Here is a 21,675-nt window from a genome sequence, read left to right as displayed (position 1 = left end):
CAAATCTCAACTTTCTGCCTCGCATGTGTGTGTGTGTGTGAGTGTGTGTGTGTGTTGCAGACTCCCTCTTGGGGCTACTCTGCGGTCATAAGTAACTTTAAATTATGATGAAAGTAATTTTCTGCTTCAGTAGCTGAGCCGCAACTTCAACTTCAGTCTCAGTCTCAGCGTCGCTTGATTTACGCAGCAACACGAGAGAGGTTGCAGTTGCAAGTGGTGGCAGAAGATGAAAGGGGGGGTGACAGGCGTTGCTTTTGAATTGTGGCCACACTCTGCTATTGTCCGTTGAGCACTTTTTTTTCTCTTGTTGTTGTCTTTCTCTCATCTATGTTCAATAGCTTTTGCAGACCCCAACAATTTTTTATGACAGCAGCAACAGCAGCAACAACAACAACAACTGGTTGCTGAGACAACAGCAACAAGCAAGTGTAAATTAAGTAATTGCCTGGCAGTAGCTGCTACCGTTGTCATTAGGACAGACTTCAGTCAAAAGCCGATATATAAAGACGGGAAGCAACAGAGCAACAGAGCAACAGCCAAAGCAACAGCATCAGCCAAAGCAACAAAAGCCCTTGCCAAATCACAGATCACAGCACAGCGGGCGAATGAAAAGAAGTGAGGAGAAGAGAAGCGAAACGTAGAGAGCAGAACAGCACAGAGAAGCGAGAAGTGAGAAGTGAGACGAGTGCGGACAGCAAGTGGAAGCCGTGAACTTTCTGCTTAACCTGCCAAACTGATGATCATAAATCTTATGCCGCAGCCTCTGTGCAGATAATGACTGAGTCAGAGACAGAGACTGAGGGAGGGAGAGACAGAAGGAGAAGGATGGAGGAATAGATAGAGAGAGAGAAATAAAAGGAGATAGAAAGAGATATATGTATATAATATAGGGAGATTGAAAGAGAGAGAGGAAGAGACAGAGGGAGAAGGAAAGGGAAAGAAGGAGACAGAGAAGCAGAGATAGAGAGAGGGAGAAAGATAGAGAGAGGAAGAGATTGAGATAGAAAGTGAGAGAGAGAGAGAGAGAGAGAGAGAGAGAGGAAGAGATTTAGAAAGAAAATGTGAGAGAGAGAGAGGAAGAGATTGAGAAAGAAAATGTGAGAGAGAGAGAGAGAGAGAGAGAGAGAGAGAGGAAGAGATTGAGATATAAAGTGAGAGAAAGAGAGAGAGAGAGACAGAACAGGAAGAATAGAAAGAGAGGGATACAGGGATATTGAGAACTAGAGATAGAAAGACAAAGTTAGAGACACAGAAAAAGAAAATGAGAGAGGAAGCGATAAAGATTGAGGGAAAGAGAGAGAGAGAAAAAGAGACAGAAAGAGAGATAGAAGAGAGAGAGAGAGAGAGAGAGAGAGAGAGAGAGAGAGAGATAGGGAGAAGGAAGGAGAGAAAGAGTCACAGAGAGAGAGGGATAGAGAGGGACAGAGCAAGAAGAAAGGGGTGAGAAGGAGACAGAGAAACAGAGATAGAGAGAGAGAGAGTAACAGAGAGAGAGGGGAAGAGAGAGAAAGAGAGGGAGAATGTGACATAGGAATAGAGACAGAGAGAGAAAGCGAGAGAGGATAGAAGGAGATAGAGACAGGGATATAGAGAAATAGAGACAGAGACAAAGTTTGAGACAGAGAAAGAGAGAAAATTAAAGAGGAAGCGATAAAGAGAGAGGGAAAGAGAGAGAGATAGACAGGGAGAGACAGAGGGAGAAGGAAGAAGACGAGAGGGACACAGAGATATATAGAACGAGAGAGGAAGACAGAGATAGATAGAGAGAGGGAGACACACATACAGGAAATGAGAGAGGGAAACAGGGATAGAGAGGAAGAGATGGAGAGATAAAGGGAGAAAGATGGATATAAAGAGAGAGAGAGAGAGAGAGAGAGAGAGACAGAGATATAGAAATATAGAGTTGAAGAGAGAAAGAAAATCGCAGCAACAATGAGAATAGAGAAGTATCGAAGCTATTTGATATAATAAAGCTACAACTACAATTATGTACGATATATGAAAATACGATATACGATATTCAGGATATCGAGTTACTCGACACAAACATCTGGTATATTTTGTATGCTATAGTATATTTTCTATATTTAAAAATGTCTGATTTTCTATTGTCAAAGTAAAACAACGTCAAGTAATTGATATATACTAAGTAGACTATAAATATTAAAGGAAAGAAAGGAATTCTCTTGAACAAGTCTGATATTATGAAGTACACACTAAATGCTAACCGAATTGAATTGCTTTGCCCTTATTTAAACACTTGCAATACCTTCGCTTTCTGGTCTGCAAAGGTCAGTTTTGGTGGGGCACACAGCCTGTGGCAAGCAGTTGCCAGTTGCAGTTGGTGCAACGTAATAGCCCAAAACAATTAACAATTCATAATCGCAACAGCAACAGCAAAAGACAGTCAAGAGTCGCGATATGCAAATGAACTACAGTTGCAGTCAAAGTGGTTGCTGAGTTGCTGAGCCGAAAATTCAGATCAATTTTCAGGCTGGCGAATCAATAAAATAACAACAGCCAGCAACCAAAAGTGGCCGCAACCCAAAAACGGATGCTGGACATTTCAATTGCAACAAAGGCAGCAGCAGCTGTTGCTGTTGCTGTCGCAGTTGCTGTTGCAGTTGCTGTTGTTGCTGCAGGGATAAAAACTAACGCTAATAGCATTTTGCATAGCTTGTTTTACTTTTGGTTGCTGCTGCTGCTGCTGTTATTTTTAAACAATTTAAAAGCAATTTGAGTCAGGTTAACGTTAACGTTAACGTTTGCTGCTGCAGTTGGTCAATTTTCATTGATTTGCATTTTTGAGAGTCTCTCTCACTCTCCGTTTGGGGCAAAGCCAAATCGTGTGTGTCAATTCTTTTTGGTGTCAGATTTCAATTTCGTTTGTTCAGCACTCATTGCGTATTGTTGCTGTAAGGCAACAGCAACAGCAACAACGGCAGCAACAGGAGCAGCAACAAGCATTGGCGGCATTTTTACAAAAGCCGCCGCCGTTGCAAGTTTATTAATTCATTTCGCAGCGGCAGCAATGGCAACGGCAACGGCAACAGCAACAACATCAGCAACAGCAACTGTTTTCAGTCAGCAGCAACAGCAACAACAACAAATTGTCATCCCCCCGCGGCTCGTTTTCCATGTGAAATTTGCATTTTCCATGCGATGTTGTTGCTGTTGCTGTTGCTATTGCTGTGGCAGGCTCCACACCTTTGGCGGCTGTTGCAGCTAGACTTCAAGTTGCTGCTGCTGCTGTGGCTGCTGCTGCATTTGGCCATTGTGTTGATTTATGCGCACATTTTGTGGTCATTTCTCTATGGTCAGTCGATGGCAGCAGCAGCAACAACAACAACAACTGCAAAATGTGACAGCCTTTAGCCAAAATCAGCCAACTGAATATGCATCTATATATACAACACATATACATATATACATATGTACAGCTTCTCTTTCTTGCAACTGTGTGAACTTTTTTACAAATTGTTTTAATTTGGCTTTGCTGATTTGCTCAACGTCTCCTTGCTCATATTTATGCTGATTATGTTGCTGCTGTAGCTGCTGCTGTTGTGGTTGCTGCTGCTACTGCAGTTGTCAGCAAATTTTGGTAACCTGAATTACTATTTAAGGCATTTTTACCTGCTTGGCAATGTGGCCGCATAAGCCACGTCGTCGAAGCGCCAAAAGACTTTCAACTCACCTGCAAATAGAATGGAAAACGTGAAAAGCAAATGTTAATAAACATATTGAGGAGCATATAGAAAATATTAATACTATATATATTAGAAATGGTAATTTAAATTATAACAATTACCCAGCTATAGCTTCAACGACAAGGAAACAGATAAATGAATAAGTACAAATTAAAAATATTTTCTAGATTATATTTATTCTTTAATTGCATTAACATTTTTTTTTTTATTAACATAAAGGTTGTTAAATTGTTGAGCTTTCATGTGATATGGTATTATAATTAAAATATACCAAAAAAAATATACCAATTTATACACAAAAATGCTAAATTATACCGAATGCTATATTTGGTATATCGGTATAACATTGAAAATACATCATAAAGTACAAAATATGCCAGATTGTCAACCAAAGCAGAACATTTAATAAATTTTTTTTATTACTCTATTTAGTTTTAAATTAGAATGCTTTTAAATTTGACTAGTTCTATAACTTTTTGTTTGCATAAAATATTAAACACATTATGTCCGAGCAATTAAAAAAATCCTACTACTTTATTTACATTTTTAACTAAATTGCTGCTTTCGATTTTCTACTAACTATTAAAAATAAGAAAAGATCAACAAAATATTATTTTCAATGCAATTAAATTTTAAATACAAATTGATATAAATTTTTTCAAGTTTTATAACTTATAATCAACACACAAAATGTAAGCTTAATATTTTGTGAATAGATTTTTTTTTTTACATACTCGTATTTAGCTAAATTTGAATTTGAAAAAATCTCTCGTGAATTTTCCACTTTACTTTGACTGTCCGCTGATAAGCACTATCAGCAACAGCTTCAATCTTTCATCATCAGCATTTCGTTAATGATCATTATCTGCGCTATGATGATGAGGTTTGCAGTGAGTGACCCCAAAAAAGGCGACGCCTTTTGCCACTAGACTACAACTGTGGCCGGCCCAAAATGCCAAGCCAAAGTTATGGTTTTCATTAGGCTGGGCGATAGAGGTTGACCAGACACACACACAACTAACTCACACACACACACACACACACACACACACACACACACACACACCAACAGAGTTAACACACACCCGCTAATCTGAGCACATAACTTAGCAACGGCCTCGGACTCGCAACCAAATGCGGAAGCAGCAGCAGCTACGAAACGTTGCCACTTTCTAAAACTAAAAACTAAAGAAAAGCCCCCAACAAAGAGCCTCGAGTTGGCTGCCTTGGGGAGGAGGAGACCAAGGAGAAGGAGGAGGAGGAGGGGGAATTGCCTTATCAGCTTGCCCCGAAAATAGCAGCGCGTAATCGAAATTGCGCATCGCAGAGCGTTGCACGTTGCACGTTGCACGTTGCAATTGGAATTCGATTAAGGCGGCAGCGGAGGCAGAATGCAATTAGAGGGTGGATGCGTTATTAATGTGGAGCGACGTTGCAGCCGCAGCGTAAAATAATTGATATGAGCCATGAATATATAGCTATACGTATATAAATATATATTGCTAGATATTGTGGCATCTACATACATATGTATGTGTGGCATGCGGAAGCGAATAGCTCCAAAACGTCAGCAAAATGTGCGAAAAATGGCTTAAGAAAATAACACACAAAATAAAATCGAGAAAAAAAAATGATCACAAAATGATCACAAGTGAGAAAGCTACAGTCGAGTCTGCTCGACTATGAGATACCCGGTATTCAAACTATGCGAAAGCGGTATTATTGTTAAATTATACCGAAGAAATATGCCAAAAAACAAATACTTCAATATACATAACATAGCAGAAATATCGATATACTACAACATTCAAAATTTATACTCAAATATACCAACCAAGTTGAACAATAAAAATATATACTTTAATAAACCAAAATATATACCGATATACTAATACATATAAAACACACGTATACCAAAATATACCAAATATATCGATAAAACATTCAAAATATATATTTAAATATACCACAATATACCAAATGACGTTCAAAATATAGACTAAGTATAGGCGATATTTCGATATTATACTTAAAATATATACCAAAATATACTAAATATATCAGAAATATCAATATACTTTAATATACCAAATATCACAGATATATTGATATACTATAACATTCAAAATATATACTTAGATATACCAAATATCATGATAACGTTCAGAATATATATTAAATCTAGAAGTTATATTGATATAACATTTAAAATATATACCAAAATATACCAAATATAGCAGCAATATCAATACACTTTTACAATCACAATATATACTTAAATATACCAAAATATATCACAGATATATTGATATACTATAACATTTAAAATATATACTTAGATATACCAAAATATACCAAATACAGTAAAAATATAGCTATACTATAACATTTAAAATATATACTAAATCAATGTTATATTTAAAATATATACCAAATATACCAATATACCAAATACTTAAATATACCAAATATCACAGATATATTGATATACTTTCACATTCAAAATATACCACAGAGTAGAAATTATGGTCAATTACAATATATAATAGATTGTGCGTACGTTTATCGGCACAACTGTATGATACCCTTTTACCCTATCGGTGGCGGGTATAAAAAGAGAAGAACGAAATGAAACGCCAACACGCGCCACCACCACCAACAACAACAACAACAGCAGCTGCAACAACAACAACAACGAACAAGGGGCACTTGATAGGCAGACCAAGTCAAGCTGGGACTTAAGTAAAGTCAGGATCGAGCAGCGGCAGCATGGGGAGGCAGCTCTATATTAGATTGCCAAGTGGGAGGTGTTCACACACACACACATACCTGGAGACACACAAACACACGCACACACTCACACATGTGGGGATAGCTAACAAGCTGGAGCCAACAACTGGGCCTGTGTTAAATGAAAACGCATTAAAGCTCAGCCAACGCTCAGTGGGCGTTGCAGGCAGCGGGGCACACACTCAGAGGGGGCAACACTGCTGGCAACTTGCAACTTGCAACGTGCAACGCGGGCAGTGGGTGTGCCAGGCAGCGCCATTGACGCAAACGCCACACAGTTAAAACTGAAGATGAAGTTGATGGTGACGCTGACGATGACGGTGCCATTGACTGTCAATACCAAATGCGACAGCGCTGCCAACTTGGTTCAAAAATTCAACCAGGCAAACTCCACAACAGCAGTAATATTATCCCAATGTCGAGTTAAGTAGTAATATTTCCTATCGATTTGCAATTTAAATAAATCCCATAAAATGTCTAAAAAGGAAATCCAATTTCTATTCGAATTGAATTAACAATAAATATACAAATAAGTAGCTTTATTGTTAATTGTAATTTGTAAATTAACAAAGAAGCCCAACTAATTATTCCAGACATAAATATACAAAATAATATATAATATCTATATTTAAAAAGTCCTCTCAAAACCTAACAAAGTTTTTGAGTACATGAAAATTTAAAATTTTGAAAGCATTTAATATTATAGTTTGAAAATAATTGAACTTGCTTTTAAATATATCCATATAGGATTCTTAAAAGAAACATAACTCCTAAAAAAAAACATTTTGTTGCTACAATTTGAAAGATTCAAAATCCTAAAATTTGTGACGGCATTTGAAATTTGCACTTTTAAAAGAATTTAATATGTATCAGATTTATAATATTTATGTAAGATTAAAGATTTCATTTTGTAAGGTTCTTTAGGAAATGAACTCCAAATTAAATTACAACAATCAAAATGAATTTAGATGCTATGCTTCAGAAACGTTTGGCAAACAGTTTAGGTTAAAAAATATTTTAAATGGCGAAAGAGAATCAAATTATTTTATATTTCTCTTAAGAATTTTTATATAAGTAAGTGTGTCAAAACTCGAGTAAAAAGTTTACGAACAGATTAGATTATTCAATACAAATTTTGAAATAAAAATAAATTTCAAGCTTTTCATTAAGTTGGCAGCACTTGTAGATTCAACCATGAGTTGCACTCGAGTTTCTTTATATTATAAATAATTCCTCATTAATGTTCAACTAACCAAAGCAGCATTCATTTTTTTCGTTTGTTTTTTTTTTTGCTTTTGATCTGATCTAATTTGCGACAAGTTGGCAGCACGTTAACTCGTTTCCCCCGCGGAGGAGGGGAGGAGGGGAGGCAGCAACTGCACTCGAAGTGCAAGCGACGATGATTGTCAATTTGCTCGTCCAATGCTGGCGACGGCTTTATCGCTTATTGTCATCTTGGGGCCGGCTAATTAGAAAAACACGTGAGCACGCACAGCTGCGTAGTTGTCATAATTAGAGAACAGACTGAGAGAGTGGAAGAGAGAGAGAGAGAGGGAGACAGAGAATGCAGATTGTAGATCACTTTGGTGTTTGAATATTGCTTCGATAGTGACTGGGCGACAATTTGCTAGATTGATTAGCCGTCCAGCCTGCTGTTGCTGTTGCTGCTGTTCTCTGTTCTAGCTGTGTGTTGCTGGTAACCGGTTGAGGCAATTAATGCCTTAAATGCGGCTGCCTGGTGTGGCATTGTTAATTAATAAAGCGGCGCGAATGAGCTGCAACTAAGAGCGCAACAAAATGTTGCAAAAAACAAAATGGGAAAAGAAAAGCAAAAAGGGGGCAATGCCAAAAGCTAATTGTTAATGCAAAAATCGTTGCAAGTTAGAAAATCAATTTTTACTTTAATGATCTGGCAGGCAAGTGCTTATTAAAACCGCAGCCACAACCACAACCGCATCTCCATCTCCATAGTCAACTTCCACTTCTCCCTGTACTCTTCACACTCTCCAATCTCTCCACTCTCCATTCTCCCCCGCCCACTGTATTCTTTCTTGTGTCAGGCTTGCTTTGCCGCCTATAATTAAGCGGCTCGAATAGCTGCAGGTCTCGTTTCTCCAAACTCTCCACCTCTCCGCAACTCTCCAACGTTTGCATCTCTCCACAACTCTCCTCAATCTTTGGCCAAGGTGCTGACCAACCCCGTTAGCGGGTGTAAAAAACCACAAATGAGTTACCATAAATTATAATGATTGCAAGTGGAGCCAACGCAGCAACAGCCACAGCAACAGCCACAGCCACAGCAACAGCAACAGCATTGCAGGCAACAACGGCAACTCTATAATGACATATTGCTAGTCGATTGACAAATGCAGTTGAGACACATAGAAAATTGCGATTCCTATTGCTTTTCTATTTTTATTGCTGATTGCGATTGCTATTTCTATACTATTTGTATTTATTTATATTATTATTTTTATTCATAAAGTCATAAAGTGTCGATTTCAAACAAATTAGTATGTTAGTTTAAAATTACAGACTATAAACTTTGAAATATCTTAAAATTATACATTTTCAATAACAATTCTATTGTTATTTAAATAAGATATCTCTAATCGAATTTTTGGCTATGAATGAGGAAAACCAAAACATCATTGCAAGCAAACCCAAGTAAAGAATATTAATTTCTACTAAAATACACAAATTTTTTTGAGTGATCTTTCAATAACATAAAACATGTGGAAACGTATGCTAGAAAAAAAAATTTAAAAACAACTGGAACATAAAATAAACTAGTAAAAGCTTTGTAGAAATGCATTTTCAATAATTTCTATTATTATTTTAAAGCACTTTATTGGAAGAATAAATATTCTTCTATTATATTTCACACATTCAACTAAAACTTAATTATTATTTTCTTTAGTTTTATTTCGAAATGAACTTTTAAATTTACAAATACCAAGCCCTATGTTTAATACTCTAAATTTATAAATTTGAAAATACCAAATTCCTTGTTTGGTACTTTTACTTTTTACTTTTTTAATTGAAGAAAAGAAGTTAAAATATATATCGATTATTTTTGAAGCTTAGTTAAAATCAATTGATTGAAACACTCTTAGAATCTATTAAAAGAGCATTCAATTGAGGTTTTTGGTTATCTACTATTTAATGGAAGTGCATTAAGCTGGGCTCTTCTTCTTCGCATTCGCATTGATCAAGCGGAGCGGGTAATAAATTTATTTCGAGAGTTTCCTCTCGAGAAAAGCGCTTGGCGCTGGCTACGTTGACCACGCCCCCGAAAGCCACCCCGCCCAGCCGTGGACGGCAGGCAGAGACATAAAACGCAGCCCCAAGAAAAAAACAAAAACAACAACGAAAACACAAACGTAAAAAGCAAGAAAACAGAAAACAGAAAACAAAAACAACAGCGAAATACTTATATCGAAAAATCAACAAAGCAGCCGTGGCCTAAAGCAAATACCAATTGTATGCATGCGTGTGTGTGTGTGTGCATTTAGGAGGCGTGGCCAGTTGGCAGTTGTTGCTGTGTGTTGCTGTGTTGCTGGTGCGGCGCCTGCCAATGCAGGCCAAAGCACTATAATTAAGTTGTGCCGAGGGCATTTTTGAATGCTGCCACAAGAGCAACAGGCAAAGCAACAGCAGCAACAGCAGCAACCATTGCTTGGGGAGGCACTGAAGAGCGAGAGGGAGACGAAGAGAGAGGGAGAGCGGGAGAGAGAGGCGCGCTTACTGGCAAAGCGACAACTTCCTTCTAACCCAATTTGTGTGTCTGTTTTTTTTTTTGTTTAAGTTGTTCGCTAAAACTTTATGCAAAATGCTAAACAATATCCGCAACGCGTTGTCAACAAATGACATGAAATTGGCAACAGCAGCAGCAACAGTGGCAGCAGCAGCAACCACGACGAGCACATTTCCGTTTCAAGCAATTTCCGCGACTCTCTCAAGTCGAGTGCCATTTGATTGGTTAGCAATTTACGCAGGAGACAGCAACAGCAACATCAGCAACAGCAGAAGCTGCTGCTGCTGCAGCAACAGCAACAACGACCCTGACCCGCAGCAACATGTTGCATGTTGTGTTTTGGCCCGGCAGCACAACAGCAAACAGACATCAACATGACTTGAGCAACGTTTGCTTCTCTTTTTTCTTTTTTTTTTCATTTTAAACATTTCTTTTTGATCTTGCAGGCATCAAATGTTGTTGCTGCTGCTGTGGTTGCTGTTGCTGCTGTTGCTGGCAGCATCCGTTTGCTGATTTGTATATCTAATTTTCATAATCTCAAAAGCATGTTGCCTGCTCAAGCCGCATTCGCTATGCAGCCACGGCAGCAACCACGGCAGCAGCAACATGTTGCAGGAAATCAAGTTGCTCAACGTCTGGCTCATTTGAATGCGTGCAGCGACAACGACAACGACAGCAACAACCGACCGGCGGCACGTTTAGCAACGCATGTCAACGCAACACAACAGCAACATCATAATCATCATCAACAGCAGCAACAACAGCAACAACAACAACAAATGGCAGCAAAGAGTTCTTTGTAATTAACACACAGCTTGCTTCCGGCAATGGCAACTGGCAGGCAGCAACTGTTGCTGGTTGCTGGTTGTTGGTTGCAAGCAGTGCAAGCAACAAGTGCGTGCAGCAAACATGACATGTGACATGTGTTTGGCTAGCGGGTGGCCAGCAAACGCGACATCTTCTAGCTGCTGGCGTTGCACCTGAGCAGCAGCAGCAGCAACCACGGCAACAACAACAGCAACAACAACAACGTCGTCGAATGACGAATGACAAGACATGCAAACAAGTTCGGTCCTTCGGCCAGGCGACGTTGACAGTTTAGGCCTGGCCATGGCCAAGATGTCACTTTTCATTAGGCAGCAGCAGCAACAGCAGCCAGCACAGCGGCAACTGTTGCTGTTGGGTCTGGGGATGATGCATGGGCACCTGTTTGTGCGCGGCGTTTTAGATTAGTCGCCTGTAATTAGTTAATAACATGGCATGGCATGTCTAAATTGCAGTCGCGACATCAAATTGCTGTTGCTGCTGTGCGTTTTTTGATTGATGTTGCTGCTGCGGGGTTGAGAGGCAGCGAGCGTAAAAAAGGCAGCAACGTCAGTCGAGGCATAAAAAATGTTATGCATACTTTTAATTGATAAGTTTTTAGCACATGATAAATTTTAATATGTGGCAGCTTGTCACCAGCGACAGCAGCATCCACAGAGTCACAGAGAGAGCCACCAACATAAGCAACCTGTTGCATGCAGCACAGCAGCATAGCAGCAGCAGCAGCCGAAGCATGCAACACAGCAGCAAGCAGCAGCAACATAAGCCGACATAAATCCATTAAAGCCGTACAAATTCCAAGTAAATTAAAAGCAGTTAAACTCAATTGATTTTGAGAAGCAGTAACAGCAACAGCAACAGCAGCAACAACACCTTCGCCAACAATAAAAATAAACAACGGACAGCAACAAGCACCCAAAAAAGCACAGATATCGCAGAGCCAACAACAACAACAGTAACAGCAACAGCAACAACAACGATGGACAACAAGCAACAGCTTCCAAGTGCGAGGCTCAGTTGCAGGCAACAACAAACAGACAGAGGCACAGGCCAAAAGCCTCAGCTCAATAAATTTTTATCGCATCTCATATGTGTGTGTGTGTGTGTGTGTGTGTGTGTGTGTGGGCAAGTCAATTGGCCAGGCTAAAAGGAATGCGTTGATATTGAAACAACTATGGAAACAAGAGCAGCAGCAACAGCAACAGCAACAGAAGCCACAGCAAAGGCGTTGTACAAACACGTACATAACAACAACAACAGCAACAACAACAGCAACAACAACAGCAACATGAACAACAGCAGCAGCAATGACGACAACAAGCTGGGCCAAAAGGGGTAAAACCTTCGACCGGCAGCAGCTTCTCACATGTTGCAAGCGCGGCGCGCGCTTTAAGCCGCCTCCGAAATAAGCAACAACAACAACAGCAAAAGCAACACCAACAACAACAGCAACGAAAACAAACACAGAACAAAACGACAAAAGGGAATTGAATAAAACACAAAAAAAAAAGGAAGCCAACGAGGAAGGCATTGGAAATTTACGAAAACACACAAAAACATGAGTCATATGCCAGCAACAATAACAGCAACATACAACAGCAACAACAGCAGTGCAAAAAAAAAGGAAAACGTCGAAATTTTTATTGTTTGGTCGACAAAACGAACTCGAAATTGCGGCAACAGCAACAGCGACAACGGCAACTCGCCAATTGATTCGATTAAGCTGTGTGCGTTGCCTTCTCCCTCGAGTCGAGTCGAGTCGTCGAGTCGAGGACATTTGCCAAAGGATAACTGCCAGAGCCACTGCCACCACTGACAGCTGTCGGCTTGAGGGCATAACAAACACACATACTGCAGCAGGACACTCTCGAGTTGGACATAGTCCATCCATTTATTAAGCCAATGGTCACTAAACTGTGGCCACGATTTCAACTGCAATTCAATTTATAGTCACACAGATGTGAGGCTTGATGCTTAAGTGTTTTGTGTTCTAAAAACACTTTCAATACGCAATTTGATATAAATAATTATTGAACTAGATTATTAAAGAATGTTCGCTAAACTGTTGCAATTCATTTTATATGAGGCTTGTTGCTTAAGTGTTTTGTGTTCCAAGAACATTTTGAATACGCAATTTGATATAAGTAATTAAGTAAGTAATTATTATGCTAGATTATTAAAGAAATGATTTCAACATTTGCTTTTATTTGATTTCAACTTATTGAAATTTGAATTTCCACCCATAACGTAGAAGACCATTAAAGGTTTGTACATACAGGAAACGTATGCAACAGCCAGAAGAAGATAGAACGTTTGTCTGTCTGTCTGTCCGTCTGTCCGTTTGATCACCTAGATCTCAGAGACTATAAGAGATAGAGCTATAATATTTTTTTTCGAGTTGTGATTGGATACAAATTGTAAACGTTGTTTTAGTAAAACTTTTGTATGACAAATTACGTATATATATATATGGTATATTTTGACATTTATGGTATATTTCGAATGTGACACTATATCAATATACCAAACATGATCTTCTGTGTATTTTAGTAAAACTTTTGTATGACAAATTACGTCTACTGATATAGTTGCTTAGCTGCTTTGGCTGGCAATTTGGTATATTTTGACTTTTATGGTATATTTCGTATGTGACACTATATCAATATACCAAATATGATTTTCAATATATTTAAATATTTTTGTGGCATATTATTTGGTATATATTACCTGTTTTACTTTTTATTCATTTTTCAATAGCACCATTTTCAATAATACCATATTCTAAAAATATACCAATTTAATATACTAAAAAATGTATACTATATTTTCAATATAATCGCATTTAGTATACCAGAATATAGTATATTCTAAAAATACACCAGTCAAAAATACCGAAAAAATACTAAAGTGTAATTATTATGTTATATAATATAAAATAATACATATAAATATAAAATATACTAAATTAAAAATATATGAAGTACGAAATATACCAAATTGTAAAACAAAGCTGCTAAAACTAAGACTAAGACTTTAAATTACGCGTTATAAATATAAATTTGTATACTACTACATTCAAAATATACCATAATCAACAAAATATACCAGATTGCCAAGCAAAGCAACTTCAAATTATACTTTATATTATTTTCTATTGCTTTTAAGTATCTGAAACCTGCTTACATATGTTTGTTGTTAAATTAACAAACGAATTTAAATTAATTCCTTAAATTATTCCAAATAAAATTAAGTATACGTATTATGCAAAGAAATATCGAAAATAAATATCGAAATACTTGTCAAATACGAAGATAATTTTGTTTCAATTGGGTTTTGTCCGACGTCAATTGTGTGCTGTGTTGTGTGTTGCTGCTTTGCAATTTGTGCCTATAAACAAGTGCATGATTATCACACAGCCTGTGGCACTGTTAGAGCAAGAAGTAGGGGAAAGGAAGAGAGGGAGGGAGAGGAGAGAAGGGAAGAAAGATGTGGCAAGTGGAGAATGAAGTGCACCAAGTGTCGCGCAACCTCAGACCAACAACAACAACAACGCGTTGAGTGTGTTGCACCCACGCTAAAGCATTGTGCAGAGTCTGCAAAGTCCTACGAAATGCCAATGGGAACAGCAGCAACCATCCCGCGGAGGCAGCAACAGCAGCAGCAGCAACCAGAGGCAGCCTTTGGCATTTAACTGACCCAACTGCAACTGCAATTGCAAATGCTGTGGAAGCTGCATAGCTGCCTGCCTGCTGCCTGCTTGCCTGCCACTTGTGCAACAAAAACAACAACAAAAACTTTCTCTGGCCAAGAATGCGCGCAGCTGCAACAGCAACAGCCACAACAGCAACAACATCTGAAACGCTGCTGGCCAAATGGCAACGTAGTCCAGTTCAGTTTTAGTCCAGTCATTCATGCGCTTGGCCAAGTCACTCACACACACACACATACACACACACACACATAGAGAGCTCAGTTAGTTAGAGCTGCAACAACAACAACAGCACCCGCCGCGTGTCGATTGAAAATTTATGATCACAATTTTGGTTAATGCATTTTCGTGTTTGTGCCATGATTACCAAATGTTATTCACGCTCCAGTGAGTGTATTCACATGTCTATGTGTGTGTGTGTGTGTGTGTGTGTCGGTCTCAGCAATCAATGCCAAAATGGCGCGGGCGCATTGCGACTTTTTGGTATTTACGGTTAACTAAACATTCCAAACAGGCCACGACAAAGTCCACCTTCCAAGTTGCCAACTTGCCACAACTGACCAGGCTAACCAGGCGCACCAAAAACAAATACACCAAATACCAGCCAGAGTTGCCAACCTCGTCGAGCTCGACGCAAAGCGGAAGGCCGCACAATTAACTTATTTGTTAATGCACATTTCCCCTTTTTTTTGTTGTTGTTGTCATTTAGTATTGCAAATTATGGCAAATGAGCATTTCCAAAAATTAGCAAATCACTCATCATAAACACATTTCAAAATGGTGATTTTTACATTCATTAATGAGACGTCTACAAAACACAAAAAAGTGTAATTGCTCACCGTAGAAAACTCGAATTGTAAATCAATTCTTTCTTATATTTAACTTGGAATAAAAGTAGAATTGCTCAGAGGAAAAATTCTAATAAGAAATAATTTCTCTTTCATATTTAACTTTAAATAAAAGTATAAATCAGAGAAGGAAATTCTCATAAGAAATAAATTCTCCTTCATATTTAAAATTAAACGTTTACATTGAAAGTATAAATCAGATTAGAAAATTTGAAAAATAAATAAATTCCTTTTTATATTTAACTCGAACATTATTTAAATGCATGCTAATCATTAAAATTGAATGAACAGTAAATAAATTCATGAAATATTTAACTTTAAAACAGATTTAAAAAAAAAAAAAAAACAATGGATTATTTTTTTTCTCACATTTTATGATTTTAATTTTACTCGCACTCAAATTGAATTAAATAATTTTGATGGAATTTTTTAATTTGAAATTCTAATTTTTACAATTGCTGTGTTCATTGTATATAAGAATAAAAGTTTTTCGACTAACGCGAGAAACGTTAAAATGTGTTTTAATAAAGATTTCTTGAATGTAAAAATATTGAGCTTGCAAACTGATAATAAATATATTGATTGAATAAATTTAAGCTTTAAATTACAAAAAAATATAATTAAATTAATGTTTTATAACCATTTTTTTTTTAATTTTTGTAAATATATTTCTAAAACACGTCTAAATTTGTAAAATGTTAATAAGCATTCTAATTAAAAAAAAAAAAAAGAATAGAAATTTTAAATTAAAAACTAAATTTTCGGACTTTAAAATTTGTTGAAAATTGAAGAATATTTGTTGAGCAAACAAACTAATAATAAGAACATTAGCTTTACTTATTTTTTTATTTTTTTGAAGTGTAGTTTTATAATTTTGGATCGTAGAAGGATCGAAGAAGTCGAAATATTAAATACAAATTGTTATGCTCATTAATTATTCCAACTATAAAAATTGTTGAATATTTACTGAGCTAGACTGATCATAAAAAATACCTTTAACCATTTTTTATTTTTGTAAATATATTTAAACTTTTTTTTTTGCATTCAAATTTAGTTGAAGACAGCTAATAAAATTTTTAAATTATTTATTTTGATGCCAACTAATTGAAATTTATAATTTTTCCATTAAATTGTTAATTTGATCAACGAATGGAATATTCTTTGTTGCTGGCAACTCTATCGGAGACAGCAGCAGCAGCAACCATTGCTGGCAATTTTCATGTTGCTGTTAGCCACCTTGGTGAGTTCGTGGAGCAATTGCAATGATCGCTTAGCAGCTGCTGTAAACATATTTTAGGCGTATTTCCGTTTTGTAAGCTGCTCTCTCGCCTGGCCGAAAATGCATGTGGCATGCGGCATGCTGTATGGGGCATGCAGCATGTTGTTGCTACTGCTGCTGCTGTGCGTTGTGCTGCGTTGTTGTTGCTCCCATTTTTGGGTTAGGCGTAGGATTGTTGACTCGGCTAATGTGTCTTGTAATTTGCATGGCCATTTGTGAAAAGTGAAAAGCGGAGCCGCAAACGTTTTGTTGTTGTTGTTGTTGTTGTTGTTGTTTTTGCTCTCTCTCTCTTCTCACACACACAAACTTTTCGGCAGCTGTTTTTCCAATTTTCCCCAACGTTTTTTTGCGTAAATTATGCAGCGAATTTTTACCGTTAGCGGCGCATTGGATAAACAGTAGCACTTACAAGCGCCTTTTATGGGCGCAAGAGGAGGGGGGGGGCGGCGAGAGGGGAGTGGCAGCTGACCAAAATTGTCGCTCGCTTTTTATTCAAAACAAGCGACGCTAAGCAAAAGCAAAGCAAAGCAAAGCCAAAAGCCAAAAAAAACTGCTAACAAAAGCAGCCAAAAAAAAAAAAAATGGAGGCTAAAAAATACTTTTTATGGTTATGATTGCGTCTATGCGAATGCTAAATATGCCAGCGAATGGAAATGTGATCGCTGCTGTTGTTGTTGTACACGTGGGCGTATGAGCAATGCAGCAAGTTGCTGCTGCTTTCACACACAATTAGCGTGTGGTTGCTGGCTGCTGGTTGCTGGTTGCCGTTTTTGTGGCCCATCTCTGTGTGGGTGATGCGAGAAATGCCTGGCCATAAATCATGCCAAGACTTTGGCTATTGTGCCAACTTGGTTGTTGTTGCGTTGACACAATCAACAACGGCAACGGCAGCAACCACAGCAGCAGCAACGAGGACTTGCAACGGCAGCAATTGATTTGGGCTGCTTTTGAGCTGCTGATTGCCAAGTTGCCTTGGCTTATTTATTTTTGTTCGCATTTCTTTTGACTAATGATACTAAACGTGGCAGCAACATGTTGCTGACACGCGCGCATCGTTAGCAGCCACCACAGCAGCAACCACAGCAACAATTGTCAACCAGGTGAGAAAGCAAACCAGGTGCGATTGCTGTCGGTTGGTGCGTAGGTGTCAACTAACCAACATAAACACTCGACCAAGGCTTAGGCTTAGCTATTGTTGCTGTTGTTGTTGTTGCAGCTACAACAGCAACACTCGACATACTTAATATCTGTTCTGCTGCTTTCATTGTTAATGATTGTTGTTGTGTTGCTGTTGCTGTCAAGAATGCGGCAACCGATTGCTGCTACTTCTAATGATCTGCGTATTATTATTTTAGCTGCCGCTGTTAAAGAAGTATTTCAATCAAAATTTCCAACACTTGAGCAATTGAAGGGCCAACAACATGTTCTTGTTGTTGTTGCAACATCTGTTGGCGCTTCTTATCAAAGCACTGCACAGCAACATGTTGCTCATAATTCACACACACACACACACATGAACACATGAACTGCAATCGAAATGCAATAAAACGAGCAGCAACATGAGCGATAAATCGAAGCAGCAACAGCAGCAACAGGTGTAACAGGCCAAAGAGAACAGAAGAGAAGAGAAGCAAAGAGAGAAGCGAGAACAACAGTTGCAGCTTCCGCATTCACTTGTGGCCTTCGCCCAAGCTTTTGACACCAACCAGCAACCAACAACAACAACAACAACAACAGCAGCAGCAGCAGCCAAGCAAGCACTTGTCTGTAGGTCTCTGGGTAACAATGCCAGACAACAAACGTGGCAGAGGGCAGCTCAACACAGTCTGCTGATCGCCAGAAGAACTCAGGAAACACGGCAACCACAGGCACGCAACAGCAACAGCAGCAGCAACAGCAGCAACCACAAGCACAGACAGCTTGGCTTAACCTTTTTGGCCTCAGCAAATTGACATAGGATTAAACTGTGTTACAGAGAAAACTTCTGCAACATTATGCAATATTTTGAATAATAAATAATACATCAATGCTTTATAATGTAAAAGTAATAAAAGTTGCATAGCTAGTTAGCTTTTTAATTTCAAATTCAAAATTAAGAGTTCAATCAATAAATTAAAGATATAACATAGTTAAAGAATAAATTCGTATATTTTAAGAATTAAGCTAAACAATTTAACAAAAGAAAATCAACTAAAAAAATAATTTAAATTATAAATTTAAAAACAAAATAAAGATTACTTTTGCTGCACTTTAATTACAATTTAATGTAATGAAAATAAGAGGAATACTTTGAAATATTTAAAATACCTTGAACTGAAGTGCTTCGCTGCCATTACTTTACCAATAGTGTTAGTATTAATTTGAATTATAACTAACCTTTAAATAATAATAATTTAAAATACCAAGTGCAAAAATAGAATTCTACAGTCTATAGTTCTATGCTCGACTGTAAGATACCCGCTACTGGTATTATTCTAAAAATATCCCTAATGAATATACCAAAAAATACCAAGTTATACCAAATACTTTGTTTGGTATATTGATATACTATTTCGTTAAAATGCATATACAAAAAAAAACACTAAATTATACCAAAGACTATATTTGGTATGTGGATATACTTTTATGTTAAAATTATCAAATTTATATACCAAAAAATACTGAGGTATATTAAAGAGGTATATCAAAGACAAAGATTTGGTATATAAATATACTATTATGTTAAAATTATCAAATTACTATGCAAAAAATACCAAATTATACCAAAGACTTTATTTGGTATATGGATATACTATTATGTAGAAAATATACCATACAATTAAAAACATACTAAATTGTTAACCTCAGATTCAACTACATCAGCCTTCTACCCTATGAGTAGCTGGTATAAAAAAAAACTTTTACTGTTTCTGCATTCAAATTGATTTGATCAACAAAATCCCTATATATTTAACATGTGAACAACAATCAAGAAGGTAATGAAATTATGTGAAATCATTTTTGAATTCGCATAAAAAAGTAGATAGAAAAAATCAAATTGAATATTAACAATTTGAATTTCTTAAATCACCATAAAAAGAAAGGAAATTTTAAATGTGTGTTGTATTCAAACGAAATTGAGTCACAAACTATTTTTTTTGGGCACATTCAATGTTGCATGGATTGCAATGCGATCGTGATCGAGAGAGAGAGAGAAGAGGCGGTAAGGGAAATAAGCGCAAACGCAAAAGGAAAATCGACAGCGTAGAAAAATAGCGCAGAATGACAGCAACGTTGCGGAAGAAGAAGAAGAAGCAGACACAAACTAGCGCGCGTGCAACCTTGAGATAATTTAATCGTTTCTGTTTGCGAGCAAACACACAAACCAACACAAACACACACACACACACACACGCTGTCGATCGACAGCGAGCCAAAAGCGAGAATGCCAACAAACAATTGAAAACATTTTACAACGCAGCAGAGAAGATGATGAAAAAAAAAAAACAAAAAGAAGATTGCGAAATGCAAAGCAAACCCGGAACTAGCAAATATTTCAAATTCCAAATGATTCTTTGCTGGTGAACTAGTTCCATTGATTAAACATGACTTTTATTGTTATCAAAAAAGACAAACAATCCACAAAAAAACAAAGAAATTCTGAAATTCTACATAATCATTGTATTTGTCTTTTGCTTCTATGATTTTTTTTTGTTAATTCCTATGTCGATGGCTCGATAAGAACTACTTGGGGGCGGCTTGATTGACAGCTGAAAGAAAGGAGATTAGTTAAATAAATGCTGTTGAAGCATCTGTGTAAACTGAAAGTCTCAATAGTCGACACACAAATCGCTTCCAAATGAAAATCGCAAAGGTAGAATTCACAAAAGAAAGCATTTCTTTATCGATGCTCGATGCTCGATTCGCGATGCGCGTTTCTCGATTGTTGTTGTCAAGCACTTGAACTGAACTTTGCACAAGGCAACAGGCGCAGACAGCGAGGTCTCAATGCTTTTTTTTTATTGCTGCTGTTCGTATTGCTGTTGCTGCTGTAGATGTTGCTCTTGCTGTTGCTGTTGCTCTCATCTCATCGTCAGCAAACACTGATAAATTATTTGACAGACTATATTTGCGTTGAACTTTGGCAACAGTCGGCGGGCTGCATTAATAAAAATAAGAACACACGACCCAAGTGTTCGCCCAGTTCCTGCAACAAAACCATCGAATGATCGACTCACAAGTACCCTGTATATCTCTGAAAATCTCTGTTGTTGTTAACTCGTTTAGTAAATTGGTGGAATTAAAGCTAAAGCTGCATTCTATAGTTCACTATCTCTCCCCAGCTGTAAAATGTATGAAACAATGCTCGAATCAACACTACCCTGTATTTTTTTGTAGTGATTATTTTTTTGCTGTTGAAAATCTCTGTTGTTGTAAACTCGTTTAATTAATAGCAGACTCAAAGATACCTTGTGTTCTATGTTTTCCAAAATCTCTCTCGCTGTAAAATGTGTGAATCAATGCTCGAATTAAGACTACCCTGTATTTTTTTTAAAGTAAATATTATAGTAATTAAGTAACTGGGCTTTGCAGCCAATTATTTAGAAATACGTTAGTGTTAATTTTAATTATAAAAAAATACTAAAGTGTTACACAAATCTTTTTTAGAATTGCCAAGCACTCTTTTTAAAACACAGTATTTTTAATCTACATTATATTTTTTATTGTTGAACAAAAATAAAGTATACAAAATACTTTCACATTAAAAATTGTTTGTGTTT

At 37.2% G+C, this 21,675-nt stretch overlaps 2 protein-coding genes across 11 annotated transcripts in view; one reads left to right on the top strand and one right to left on the bottom strand.

Moving 5' to 3' along the window:
* Positions 1 to 21,675, bottom strand: part of LOC132797214 (pneumococcal serine-rich repeat protein) — a 202,724-nt gene that overhangs the window by 85,656 nt on the left and 95,393 nt on the right. Inside the window, exon 4 of one of the 10 annotated variants that reach the window (XM_060808800.1) lies at positions 3,634 to 3,694. The exons of the other annotated variants lie outside the window; for them this stretch is intronic. The gene's annotated coding sequence lies outside the window, so the exon portion shown is untranslated. The remainder of the gene's footprint in view (positions 1 to 3,633; positions 3,695 to 21,675) is intronic. 10 annotated transcript variants of the gene reach the window in all.
* Positions 1,023 to 1,763, top strand: LOC132795615 (putative uncharacterized protein DDB_G0271982; the record flags this gene model as incomplete). Its single annotated transcript, XM_060806413.1, is given in 3 exon segments — positions 1,023 to 1,116; positions 1,119 to 1,146; positions 1,643 to 1,763. Coding segments are annotated over 3 exon segments (243 nt in total), but the record flags the coding sequence as incomplete, so codon positions are not given.

The sequence above is a fragment of the Drosophila nasuta genome, chromosome X, assembly GCF_023558535.2.
Source record: "Drosophila nasuta strain 15112-1781.00 chromosome X, ASM2355853v1, whole genome shotgun sequence".
Taxonomy (NCBI): domain Eukaryota; kingdom Metazoa; phylum Arthropoda; class Insecta; order Diptera; family Drosophilidae; genus Drosophila; species Drosophila nasuta.
This window is presented reverse-complemented; position numbering and strand designations above follow the sequence as displayed.